The 13,936-nt window shown below is 40.6% G+C and overlaps 1 protein-coding gene across 1 annotated transcript in view; it reads right to left on the bottom strand.

Annotated features, from left to right (window-relative positions):
• SPON1 (spondin 1) overlaps positions 1-13,936 on the bottom strand; it is a 254,714-nt gene that overhangs the window by 131,373 nt on the left and 109,405 nt on the right. Inside the window, exon 5 of the mRNA XM_040638841.1 lies at positions 13,680-13,802. Within this exon, the coding sequence (XP_040494775.1) occupies positions 13,680-13,802 (123 nt within the window). The remainder of the gene's footprint in view (positions 1-13,679; positions 13,803-13,936) is intronic.

Here is a 13,936-nt window from a genome sequence, read left to right as displayed (position 1 = left end):
CAAAAATACAATCAGTAAATACTAACTTCTAATCAAGATTAGCTGACTAGTTCCATGTGTTTGCCTGGTTGGTTGTGAAATGTATGTTGTATTTGTTATTAAATTCTTTTCTGAGTGGGGAAAAGTGTCAAAAATACAAACTATTTCCTCACTGCTGGTTGGGCTATCCACAGTATGAGATCTTTTGTATAGTATCTTTGCATTTTAAATTTGGAGCTATTCACCTTCATCATATTTGGTTATTTGTAAGGTTAGGGATGATAAAATGTATCTGGAACTCAGCCCTGTTTCCACTGGGACATGGAGGAAATTTAGGAGCCAGGTGGAAACTTCAGGAAATTCTCACCAGGTGATGGAAGCCAATCAGATGAGAGGGTTTGCCCAAGATTTCAACATGAGATCAGAGCTAAATCCTTATTTAAAGGTTGAGAATGTGGGTGGGAATAATGACAAGGTTAGAAATAAGCACCTTATAGCCACAGTCAAGACAGAACATGCAGTGTATCTGGTACTAAGCAAAAAACCAAACCAAAGCAAAACACCACAGAAACCAAACCAAAACAACAACAACCCCCCCCCCAAACCACTTGGGAGTTATCTCATTTAAAACTCATAATGACTAACACTTTGTGAGCTTCCACTATATACCAAGGCTGTTTTAAGGGTTGTAAGAATATTAACTCATCCACCCCTATGATAATCCAGTGATGTAGATTTTGGTTTTAGTACATAAAATCAGAGCTCAAAAGGTCAGCTCGTGTCTTTTCCAAGGTCCTACAGCCAGTGAATAGGGGAACTTAGACTTGAGCCCTGGCCCATTTTCAAAATAGTTTCATTAGGTAGGTGCTTTGATTATCTCTGCTTTACAAACGAGCACACTGAGGCACAGAGAGGTTAAGCAATTTTCATAAGGCTCCATGAGTGAGTGTCTGATACAAGACTCCAAGTGGGATCTGACTTCCAAGTCCACGATGGTTCAGACTATATATGGTATACATTGCTTTTTAGCAGAGCACTCACCACTGGCCAATCTTTGGGGCAAGAGAAACCTGGCTTATAGCTTCTCTCACCACAGAAATGTTCTTTCAGCTCTCACATTGTTCTGATATTTGGTGCTGAGGTTCTCTATTCCAGCAAGAAACTGCTCTCTCCCACCTCCTGCTTTAGCTTATTTTTCTGGCTTTTAGCCTTCACATTAAAAGCTAGCCCTCTTTCACTTTTTTTTTTTTTTTCTGACGAGCTTGCCTTCAGAATACAGATCAAAGTTTAAGAGGGAGGCAGAATTAGCCCCAGAGCTGGGGAACCACTCAGGTCTGCAGGCAAGAAATGTTTACCTAAAAATTCAGTCAATGGACCCAAGATGGAACCAGAGACTTGCAAAGCAAAGCCAAATGAATCCATGTCTGCTGCAGGAGGGACAGCCGGACAGATGGACAGCTCTCTTCAAAGGTTGCTTAGGGACCCAATAAACCTGAAAAGACTGTGCCCTGAATCTCAATGTGGGTGGGCGGATAAAGGAACATTATTCCTCTTCTTCCTCTTGGTTTTCCCAGGGTGTGTGCAACAAAGCAAACGCAATTTGCATTCAATGACTGAAAGCCACTCACATCTGTAAACACTAACTGTCCCAGTCAGCAAAAGCCTCCAGAAAGCCTCTTACCCCATTTCAAGGAGCCAGATGTGAAGAGAAAGCCTTCTCCTTTTCATTGTTCTTTCCACTTGAGCTGCAGGACCCTGGGACGCTCCATGTGCAGGGAAAACATGGCACATGTTGCTCTTAAATTGAACCAAGCTTATTATGTTAGAGAGAGTTTAATTAAACTCTTGCTGGCAGTTGTGAAAAGGTTTAGCTTGCTCCCAAGCCTTTCTTCACGGGTTCCCTACAGGTAGCGCACACTTTTCCCTTCCAACGGAAGGTCATTAGGATCACATGAATACGTTGATACTGAAAGGTTCCAAGATGTTCTGGGGCGGCATTTGACTCATAACTTTTAATTTAATCAATCAACTCAGTGGTCTAGTAAAGAGATTACAACCATCCTACTCCCTGATCCCAGGCAATCCGCTTTACTGCAGGGCAGCCCTTACTAATCCTTTTTACTAAAAATAAGGCAGGGCTGCTTGTCCTGTGATTTCCTATATCCTTTGTCCTGTGATGTGTTTGTTCTTTTGCTCTGAAATTTAACTGAGGCTAGGAAAAAGCTGCAAGTATTTCTTTGTACTCATGCTTCACTTCCAGCCCCAAACAGTAGAGTTCTTGCAAATTGGGAGGGACGTTTGCCAGGACTGCAGTGCCTGGCATGGACCTTTGCAGAAACTCCACTCGTGATTATAAATAGTTACCCTTTCTCAGCATAAACAATTCTCGAGGGTAGATTTTTCAGCTCGTTGTTTGGAAAACTTAAGTATATAAATGCCATTAGCTATAGCTGAGTTTTGTGTGCAAATTCCTGGGTAACCATACATAATGCTGTGGTTTAATGGACTTTGTATATTCCCTCTCCTTCAGTTTCATAAAGCTTTTCGGAGTTTAGGATATTTTCATGCAAAGGGAAAATCAAGTCTTTATTATTAAAGTATGCATTTCTTGGAGTTGCCACACAGGTACTGGCAAACAGTTTCGAAGGAAATACTGCATGAAAAATGCATGGGCTGGTGTCATACTTAAATGTTAATCACATCCATTTTGCCAGGGGAACTGGTGGCATTAGAACTTACATAATAACTGATCCATGACTTGCCAATGAATCCAATCTTTCTTCCTCCTGAAATCAGTTCCAAACAGGTGGCCGTTTAAGCTGTACGAATGACAGACAGGAACCATGTGCTCTTTGAACTGCCAATCGGCAGGAGTAAATGACAAATAAGTCATCAATGAATTAATTTACCCCTATCGGTGGTAATGAGACTTTACCTCGATAGATACAAGGACAGCAATACTTTATATAGCATACTAAATGGTCAGCCCAATGAAGGCGTATCTTATTTAAGAAACAGTACGCTCAAGAAATAGTTCGGGGATCTCCAGGAGGCAGGCAGCATGAGAGGCCGGAACCTTCCAATTTCAAGTCCCATTTAAATGCCAATAAAATCGTCTGAGGCAAAGGTTTTGGAGATAGCAGTCATAATCATCCCTCAAGGAAAAAATGAGTAAAAGGGGGAGAAGTGATTTTGAACTATTAAAAATGTTTGGCAGTATGAGAGAAGAACTCTGAATTAAGAAGCTGGGTGTGGATGAGGTTGGGGAGGAGCAGTAAACCATGGAATGAAATCAGAATAAAAACAGAAGTGAGAGAGGAGTTGCAATCTTTTTTTTAAATATACCTATTTCAGGAGAGCTCATTATGGGAGGAAGGAGTAGGCAGGCGCCAACAATGAGAACATGGGTCCAGGGTGGGACTGATGCTATAGGAAACTAACCAGAGAAAGAGAAATGAACCAGGGAAAAACATGCAGAGCACAGAGAGAGATAGGAAAAGACGCAAAAGAAGATGGGTCTGGGGAATGCAGCACACTGGCCAAGCATGGAGTTCCTGAGGACACAGAAGGAATAAACAGGAATGAACTGACACGCCTGCACACAGGATATGCTCTGAATAGATCTGCAGAATGACTGGACAAACAATAAAGAACAACAACAACAAATCAAAGATTAGGAAAAAAAACCCAGACGACCTCGAAGAATAACGTCACCACTAATAAAATAGCTGACGGCATACATAAAGCCTTATTTAAGATCTCATTTAGAATAGCGGGCATCATCAAATATTTTAACTGCAGGAGAAGAAGAAAGCACTCTGTACAGAGCTTAGGTTATAGATTTCATGTAAAGGAATAGAAATCATAAGTGAATAAGGACTAGGGTTTTTTTTTTTTTTTTCCACTGTAACAGAAAACCATGGATAAACCATAGTCAGAGTAAAAAACTGTATAATTTGGGCTTTTACCCAGTTGAGTTGTTAGCCAAATACAAAGACTCACACAGAATTTCAGTCTTAAAAATTCAATCACCTGCTAATGGGAAAGTGTTGGATTCCAAGTTTATTTCAAAAAGAAATCTAATCTTAAAAGATCTGAAAAAAAGGATGCTGTTAAAAATAGTAAGAAATTCTGAATTGTACATTTTTACTGAAGAGGTAAGTAAGTAAGAACAGTAACAGAGAAGAATTGATGGGAGTTGGGAATGAGGAGAATTGTTAAAATAAAAGTAGATAAAAAAGAAATGAACGGAGTAGTAAGTGAAGTCAATGGGGAACGGAAGTAAGAAAAGGGTTGAGAAAAACAAAAACCAGCAGAGGTTTCTCATAAGAATGAATCAAAAATGCTATCCTAATAAGATAGGAGTATATTAATAAAATAGAAGTAATATCCTTGCTGTATGTTTTAAACTGATAGCTAATTAACTTAAAAGAAGATTGCTGCCAAACGAAATAAAAATAAGCAAAACCCAAACCAAATAAATGCTCATTGCCTATGTAATACCAAAGAAAATCTAGAAAAAAGAAAACAAATTAACTATAACAACAGAGAGGTAAAAAGTAGAATGGCAGAACAAAAACTCCATAGGACTGAGGTTAAAATAAGTGTAAGTTTAAATAATTATGTTGAGAAATAAAACAAAACAGAACAGACAAATAAACAAAAAAACTGAACCCCCCCCCCCCAAAAAAGAAAAGAAAAACACAAAAGCCCTTCCAATTGGATGAATGCAATAATTTACTGGAAAATCTTTAAAAGGCGTTGAAAGCCTAAAAATAAGAAAAATAAATTTATAAAACACTAAAAAGGGAAATTAAAGGGAAGAAAAAGCAGGTGGGGTTTCAGACACGATTGAATTTAAGGTGAAAGTTATTAAAGCCAGCTAAATATGTTAATTATGTGTTGTTGAAAGTCAGAGTTAATCATGAGGATATAATGATATGATGTTATTATAGGTTCCAAAGACATAGCGACAAATGGAAAACAATCATTTAAGCATCAAGGAGAAATGATAAGCACACAGTTTTAGATCAAGGTGTTAATACCCCATTATCATAATAGGAAAAATCAAGAAGAAACGATCAAGTAATAGAGCCTGAATAAGCATAATTAAACTTACCATCATACAGCAGTAAGTAGAGATACTGCCAAGAATTAAATGGATTGAACACCATAAACAAAATCCCTGCAAGTTTATTGCTGGTTCCTGATGAGACGGTGAATTAGCACCCATGCCTCACTCCTCTGAGTTCAACCCCGGGAAACTTCAGAAACACAGACCCATGAAACTACCAGAGACACTGAAATACACCAGAGATCAAAGGTCGTCCTTGAAAATAACCAACATGATTGTGTATCTGGGTAGAGGGGTGGTAGACAACAAAGGAATCTGAGAACATGCTAATGTTCTTATTTTGTTCAGAGGAAGACCAATATTGAAATGTTTATGAAATCAACACAGATAAATCAACCTAAGTATGTGTTTTAAATTAGAGGCAACCACCACCAGAACAACAACATGAATCAAATACTGTAAACCAGCAGAAGAAAACTTAATGCAGGCAACGGAAAGAAAAGAAGTGGTTAAAAAAAGAAACAAAAAGAAATTATAATCAGCAAATACAAAATAAGATGGCGGAAAGATTCAAATATGACAGTCGTCCTATGTGGGGTACATGGAATGTAACAAAAAGCAAATGAAACCAGAAGGACCCTGAATGGACCAAGGATGCTCGTGTGCCATGAAGTAAATAACATATCCCTCAGCATCTGTGTGGAATAAGAGAAAAGGCTTTCTCAAGTAAACAGACATGAGGTCATGAAAAAACAGAGCAAATTCTGTAAATACAAAAAAAGCAGATATGTTCTATTACATACTCTCTCACCAAAACAAAATAAAGAAACTTCAATGAAAAAGCGATCTACAAAGAAACCCAACTAGCACACGGAGGCAATAACAGAGCTGCTCTGTCCTCGCCTGGTCTCCAGGCTGAGCAAAAGGGTCCCCCTTCAGAATTTATAACCATGAGTTTGAAATTTGACATTGCTACTTTGGACTGTAGCTTTTGCGTTGTTCTAAAGAGGTCTGATTCTTTGTTGCCTGTTTTTCTGGATGCTTTTCGGGTTGTCCCTATCCCCATTATTCTAAAGTTTCACGATGGTAGGCTTTTCTCATCCATTGTGCTGAACCCCTGGTTCCTGAGGCTATTCCTGTGTTCTGTGCAAACAGTTGGCTTGGCTCTTATGCACCCCCTCTCCGCAAGTATGTAGGATTCTTCGTTCTTTGCTCTGCTGAGAGTTGCCACCTCTCCAGCTCCCCAGATTTTGGCAGTACCTCTGGTAGGGTGTAGCCTTCTTTCCTTTTTCCTTGTCTTTGTAAGTTTATTTTTTATTCATCTAGTGCTATCTTTATGGGATTGGAGGAAAGATCAGAAATTAATATTTGGATTCAACCTGCCATGTTTAACTGGAAGACCAGATTAACTGACTTTCCTTCCCTACTACCGGTGCATAACACAGTGAGTTGTTGCCACAAGACTTCCCAGACAGATGGAGAGAAGAGAGGAGAAAAAGGGGGAAAGAAGCTGTTTAATCCTTTCTCTTTTGCTCCGTCTTTCACTGAAACTGTGTATCATGACACATGTACTTGGTAGGAAACTCTAATTTCCAGTCACATCTCTATTCACACAGCCTGGTGGTGACGTCACTAGGGGGCGCTGATGGGCACACTTACTCTGCTTGGAGAGGGATTTCCCTGTGATGGTGGGAAGGAGTAGGATTATTGTTTGTTGAATGTTTCATTTTGTTTCTGAAGTTAGATGGAAAGAAGAGGCCTATGGTCTACCTGTGACTCATCACCGTTCTAGGCACTGGGCTGCGGAAACCCACATATTGTCTTATCATAAATGGGAAGAAACTGAGCAAGCTAAATATTATAAAGCTAACAATTCTTCCAAAAGTAATTTAGGGATTTAATGCAATCCCATTTAAAATTCTGACAGAATCCTTTACAGAATTAGATAAAATGATTTTATGATCATTTGCAAAAATAGAGACAATAATACTGAGGAATATTTTAAGAAGCAAGATTACCTGTCAGCTCTGATGCTTTTCTCTGTCACTCCTCGACATCCAATCCATGACAGAATCTACCTCTGGAAGATATCTCCAGTCCATCATTCACTCCATCACCACATCCACTGCCTTAGTCCAAGCTGGCCCCATTGCTGTAATATCCTGCTCGCCTACCTTCCCAATTATTGCCAGTACCACCCAATCTGCTCCCTACTTAGTGGCCATATAAGGTCCTCTCTCTCCTGCCCCAACCTCTTCAGTAGCTTCTCATTGTTCATCTCCCTCCACCTTCTTCCTTGCTCATTTTGTAACTGCTTCTCATTCATTCATTCCACATTATTTATTTAGAGGCTTTCAATGTGCCAGACAATGAGCTAGGCCCTGAGGAGATAATGAACAAAATCAGACTTGATTCCTGTCAGTGCCATAGGGGTTTTAAAGGCAAACACAATAAGCACACACACAAAAAGATTCAAGTATGTTAGTCATTAAACCAATGCCAATTTAAAATAATGAGATTAATTTTTTATAACCATTAATTGGCAAAACCCAAACAGAACACGTTAAATGCTGAGGAGGCTGGGAGAAAGAGATCTATTTACTCATTATTGGTAACATGGTGAACTGATACAAATATGTTGGAGAAGAATCTGGCAAAATGTCTTAAGAGCGCATAAAAAGTGCATATCCTTTGATCAGGCTGTCTTATTCTTGGGAAACTATTTCAAGGAAATGATTCAAAGGAAGGACAAAGGGTGGAAGAAGACTTTACTGCAAAGTTTTTTTTATTGTGGGGCACCTGGGTGGCTCAGTTGGTAAGTGCCCAACTCTTGATTTTGGCTCAGGTCATGATCTCAGGGTCCTGGGATCGAGCCTCGTGTCAGACTCCACGCTCAGTGGGGAGTCGGCCTGAGGATTCTCACTCTCTCACTCACCCTCCCTCTGCTCTCTTGCTCTCTCCAATAAATAATTTTTAAAAAGCTTCTTTGTTGTAGTGCTTTCTATGTTAGCAAAAGACCTGACATCACCTAAATGTTCAATAAAAGAACAGACAGGTGGTTTAGAGCAAGCTGACGTAACAAATTATGACTATGGAAACAAAACCAAATGCACAAAGTAGGATGCAATGTTTCCAAATGTGCCACTCTGTATGTGGATGAACATATGAAGAAATGAGAGTTGTTGCAAACGTTAGAGTGGTGGTCTTTTATGTGATTGGATTTAAAAGCTCATAACTTTTAAATAACATGACCCAATGGAAAAGATGGCTGAGTTTCATTGTAACAGTAACTCTGGTTCTGTAGACTGTATTTCCCAGTGGCCATGTTTATATTTTAGGCAATGTGTCGTCAAATGAAACAAAAATAATTGGCTCCTGGAAAAAATGTTCCTTTCATCAATATGTATTTGTTAAACAGTGTTAAAACTGATACCATATCAAAAATGGAGAGTGTTGTGCAGTTTACATCGTCAAGGGACATTACAGAGTCTCTACAGGGTGGAGTCATTTGTCAAAAACCTAGCACCCTGGGGCGCCTGGGTGGCTCAGATGGTTAAGCGTCTGCCTTTGGTGCAGGTCATAATCTCCAGGTCCTGGGATCGAGTCCCACAGGGGGCTCCCTGCTCAGTGGGAAGTCTGCTTTTCCCTTTCCTTCTGCCCCCACCCGTTCGTGCTCTCTCTCTCAAATGAATAAATAAAATCTTTAAAAAAAACACAAACAACAAAACAACCAACAAACCTAGGAGCTGTGTTCAGAGCAAGTGAGCAAAGTGACTCAGCATCTAATCCCCTGGCAAAGACAGAGCCTGTCTCCAAACCCTGGGACATCCCTCTGAAGTGACCCTGCTGGTCACCATGTTCCTGTAAAAGACACATGGCTCCTGGACCGCTGCTGGACACTAAAGACTGCTGAGGACAGACAATGGGGAAGCTTGCTTGCATTCCTCCTAACACTCCAGGATTCTGGAGCTCTGTTCAGGCTCAGTGAATCCAGACCTTCTCTTTCTGACTTCTAAGTTAGGATCTATGAGGAGGTCTTTGTACAGTGGGGCAAAGTTGTTCAGAATTTAGTATCGGCTGAGTCCACATTGGTACAGCAGATGCTTAAAAGATGCTTTGTGTACAAGACATTTAATTTCACTGCAGAGGAGAGAAGACTGTCTTGTGACAGCCCCCAGAAGAAGGCAAAAGGGAATCAAGAGATCTGAGCTTTGATTTTGTTTCTGAAACTCTCTGGCTATGTGATCTGAGCCCTTAACTTTGTGCTTCTGGTTTTTTCACTTATAAAATTAGGAGGTAAAACTTGCATGATCCAGCCTTAAAATGGATTTCTAGAAACTACCCAGTTGGAGGTGTTTTAAAAGGATTTCACTATTTCCAGATGGCCAGCAGAGGTTTACGGCATTACAATGGAGAGGGGGTGTCCGCTTGGGCTGTCTTCTCGCCTTCCTGATTTCACCTCCCAGGGAGAGGAGTGTCATGGATACAGAGTCCTCTGTTCTCTAAGAAAGGGAACCCAGAAACAGCATTCAGAACCAGCCATCTTGCATAGCATTGAGAAGAACCACCTGTCGATGTGGCCCCCACAAGCGAGGACTGAAGGCACAAGAGCGTTACCCGATCCTCTTGTGGAACCCAGTGTGAATTCTCCAGGGCAAGTCACCCAAAGAGAACTAAAGGACAGACACCTCAAGGTGCTAACCTACCCTATAGCAGAGGTTCTCCAAGTGTCGTCTACAGACCCCTGGGGACCCTGAGGGCCTTGCAGGGGGTCTGTGAGGTGAAAACTATTTTCACAATAATACTAAGACATTTGCCACATGTTGGCGTTCACCCTGATGGTCCCAAAGCAGTGCTGCGTGATCCGCTGTCACTTAGCACCCATCCACACAGTGGCCTCCAACGATGTCAGCAGTCACTGCCAGGAACCGCGGTAAACAATGTAAAGAGTCGGCTTCACTTAAGGATGTTTTTGATGAAACAATAAAAATTATTACTATTATGTATTAGTCTCTGTATGTCTGAGTACACATTTTTCTCCCATTCTGTGTGACTAACTGGGGATCATGCACGAAACACTTCTGTGTATACTCGGGTGCGATGACTGCCTTGAGTAAATTCTCTTGCAAGCTGGACTGTACACTTTTATTTCCATAAACATTATTTTTACTTGAATGAACCAATGACAGACAAATTATGGTTATTCAGACTGGAGAATGTGGTAGACGTTTCCTCAAAAATGAAGTGAGCCTGTCATTTCAAGGAAAACAACGGACAGGATGTGTTGCCAATGAAAAAATTAAAACTTTCAAGCAAAACTTAGAATTTTGGAAAACTTGTTTCTGTCATTATGAATCTGGTAGCTTTCCAATACTTAAACACGTTTCTGATGAGACTGGAAGTGATACTAATGAATGTGATTTTTTGATATTATATAATGGAAAGTCTCGACATCTGGACCATCTGTGTAACTTGGTAAACCAGTATTTTCCAAACGACCATTGTATGATGTTACAAAATCATTCATTTGTAAAAGATTCATTCAAAGTGTAAAGTAAAGCAATGCATTTTAATATAACAGAGTACAAGTTGGTTTCATGTTCTACATTGTAATTATCTTTTAAGAAACTACCCTTTGTAGGGATACCTGGGTGGCTCAGTCAGTTAAGCGTTTGCCTTCAGCTCAGGTCATGATCCCAGGGTCCTGGGATGGAGCCCCGCATCAGCTCCCTGCCCAGTAGGGAGCCTGCTTCTCCCTCTCCCTCTGCTGCTCTCCCTGCTTGTACTCTCTCTCTCTGTGTCAAATAAATAAATAAAATCTTAAAAAAAAAAAGAAACTACCCTTTGTAGAGTTTTGGTATAGTATCAAAGAAGATTATCTATAATTAATGAAAAAGTTATTAAAATATTCTTCCTTTTTCCAATTATAGATCTGTGTGAGATAGAATTTCTTTACATACTTCAACCAAAAAAACATACCACAACAGGTTGAATGCAGAGGCAAATATGAGAACCTAGGTGTCTTCTAATTAAGTCAGATATTAAAGAGATTTGCAAAAATGTAGAACAATGATGCTCTTTCACTAAATTTCTTTTGTTTTAGACAGTATAGTTATTTTCATAAAATATGTTAACATGTAATGAGTTTATTATTGCTAATTCATTATGTTACTCTTTAAATTAATTAATAAGTACTATTTTAAAACTTGTTTTAATTTTTGATAAGTTGAATTTTGATAGACACAACCCATAGAAGCAAAAGGATGTTCGAGTTCTCAGTAATTTTTAAGCATGTAAAAAGCATCTTGAAATTAAAAAGCTTGAGAGTTGCTGCTCTGAGATCCTTGTGGACAAAGTGGTGTTTGGGATGAGCAATAATAATGGGGTGGGGGACTTGATATTTATCAATTTGCACTATTGTCAGGAAGCATCATGGCTTAATTGGACTTCACGGCAAGGGTCGGTTGTCAAGACAAGATCATCCCTGCAGCAGCAAAAGGAAAGTCATCTATTACTTAAGATTAGTAGAAATCACTTCTGCCAGCATCGAATTTTCAAAGTTCTTATTAGACACTCTCTGTGTCCTTCCAATTGGCTCCAATCCTCTGAGTCCCTTTCCTTCTAAGGAAGGTCTAGTCTATGATTCCTCAACAGTATTGGCCATGGTGACTAGCTGGGAGCTAGAAATCTGCCTCCCAGGTCTCAGTGAACGCTACTCTGAGTTTGACAATCAGTACACAGTACTTGGGAAGGCACCAGGCACTTCCAAGGCACTAAGAATGAAAGATGAGAGTGTCATGGCTTTTGTCCTGGAGGACTGCTCTGTCTGATGGAGAAGAAAGACTCTTTAAGAAATAATTACAGTCCAATGTGATAAACGCTCCTCTGTACATAGTGACCAAATTTTTCCAACCCAAATTTAAGACACACCGACATCTGACAATGGAACAATCCTGGGGGATCTAGAGCACATGCCTGCTTTATTAAGAAACTCCCAAAACTCCACAGAAATTCTGTATAGATTTGTACTTGATTTGGCCCAAAGACCCAGAAACAATGGTCTGTGCTCCCCCCCCCCCAAATTCTGGGGAATAATAGTGTCAGAACAGAATAGCACAAGAAGCTCCTTAGGATTACGGATGAGTAATGGGCCCCTAACGTTTTATTTCCCCTGGGTTAGTGGACTGAGGCAGTGGAGGAATTTTTTTTCCATCATCCTTGTTCCAAGTGGTTTCTTCCCCCGAAACTACCCCCCAAGGCAGAGAGTCCAACTTTGTTCACACAGGTCTCCCACACCAGCTGAAGCAGATCAAGCTGAATCCCAGAGTGAGAAGAATGAACTAGTAAGAAGCTTCTAAGATCCCAAGTCTTGATTACATGGGGGTAAAATTAAACAATAGGGCTCTTGATCTGCCAAGTCCCCGCTGGGTGGGCTGCCTGGGGACTATGGAGGCTCTGGTCGGGACTAGGTCTTCTTAAGTCCCAACCATGTACCCTTTGCTCCCCCTTTTTTTGGGGGGGGTTTGACCCAAATCCCTCTTTTTAATCTCTTTCTCCCAGTTCCACTCATCTTTCCCAGCTGTGGCAACTCCAAAGTGAAACGAACAAGAATAAAACAGACAACGAACAGAAAAATCATGCTGAGTGCCACACACCAACAGCCACCCACAGTCAGAGAGAAGGAGCGTCACTGGGTCTTAAAGGCAGCCCAACTGAAAGGCAGGACAAGGAGCCTGACAAATCCCTTTCAAATCTTGGATTCACTACTAACTTACATCTGACTAAGGACAAGTCATGACATCTTCCTGAAATTCAGTGAGCTCATCCACAAATGCAGGGTATTCTGAGGTTTAAATGACATATGTAAAAATGGTTGGCACACGATAGGTCCACTATTCACTGTTAGAATTTTCACATTTTTGTGTGTGATTATTCAATAAACGCCTGTCTCCCCACAAATCTCTAAGTTGTATGAGAATATGGGTTGTATCTTTTTTTTTTTGCTCACTATTATATCGTTAGAGCTTAGCATGGTGCTGGCACATGCTAGGCATTTGTTGAGACGATGGTACGATAAAAGCAGGTTGGTAGGGTCCTGATTAAGGATCTTCTCTAAAATAGCAGGTTTGGGGCCTCCTAACAACTCCCATGGATTGGAATTAGCTATCTGGAGCATGGTGTCATGAAGGATTCTAAGGTGGTATCTGGAATCCGTAGGGAAAGGGTATGCAGATAGATTACCAACATGATTGAAGATGTTGAATGTTTGTTGACCTTGATCTGTGGAGTCAAGAGCAGGTCCCTCTCGCCAGCTATTTCCAGCACAGACAGACCTATTGTGTAATTCATGGACAGAGCCTCTTTAGGGGGACTGAGGTTACCAAATGCATGACCCTAGGAATATTTTTTTAAACCACCGATTAGAACAACGCTATGCAACGAAAGCTCAAAGCATACCAGTATTACGTCTGCTAGTCTTGACGAATTCACTGCCTGGGAATGTGTATTTCATGAGTCAGCTGGTAAAAGCAAATAGATCTGACATACTTCGGCTGGTGTACCCTACAACCAGACAGAACTTCACCGTGCGCCTTCCCCCAGTCCATGACGTAGCCACTCTACTCACGAGGATAATCCTTTGGGTGGGTCTTCTCGGACCAATTCCCATAGAATGTGAGTCTGTACTTGGCAGTTCCACAGGCACAGCAGTCTAAGATTGGTTTGTCGGTCACCCCGTCAAACATGGAATCTGAAACAGTCAGGGAAATCACTAGGTTAGGAAACAAATGTGGGTCACTTACAAGGCATCGCCATCTTGGTCTTGTCCTGTCCTTAAAGCTTGGGAAAAGATGGGGTGCAGTTTTCATTGACTAATAACACCCA

This window comes from Ursus maritimus, unplaced genomic scaffold (genome assembly GCF_017311325.1).
Source record: "Ursus maritimus isolate PB19 unplaced genomic scaffold, ASM1731132v1 scaffold_23, whole genome shotgun sequence".
NCBI lineage: Eukaryota > Metazoa > Chordata > Mammalia > Carnivora > Ursidae > Ursus > Ursus maritimus.
This window is presented reverse-complemented; position numbering and strand designations above follow the sequence as displayed.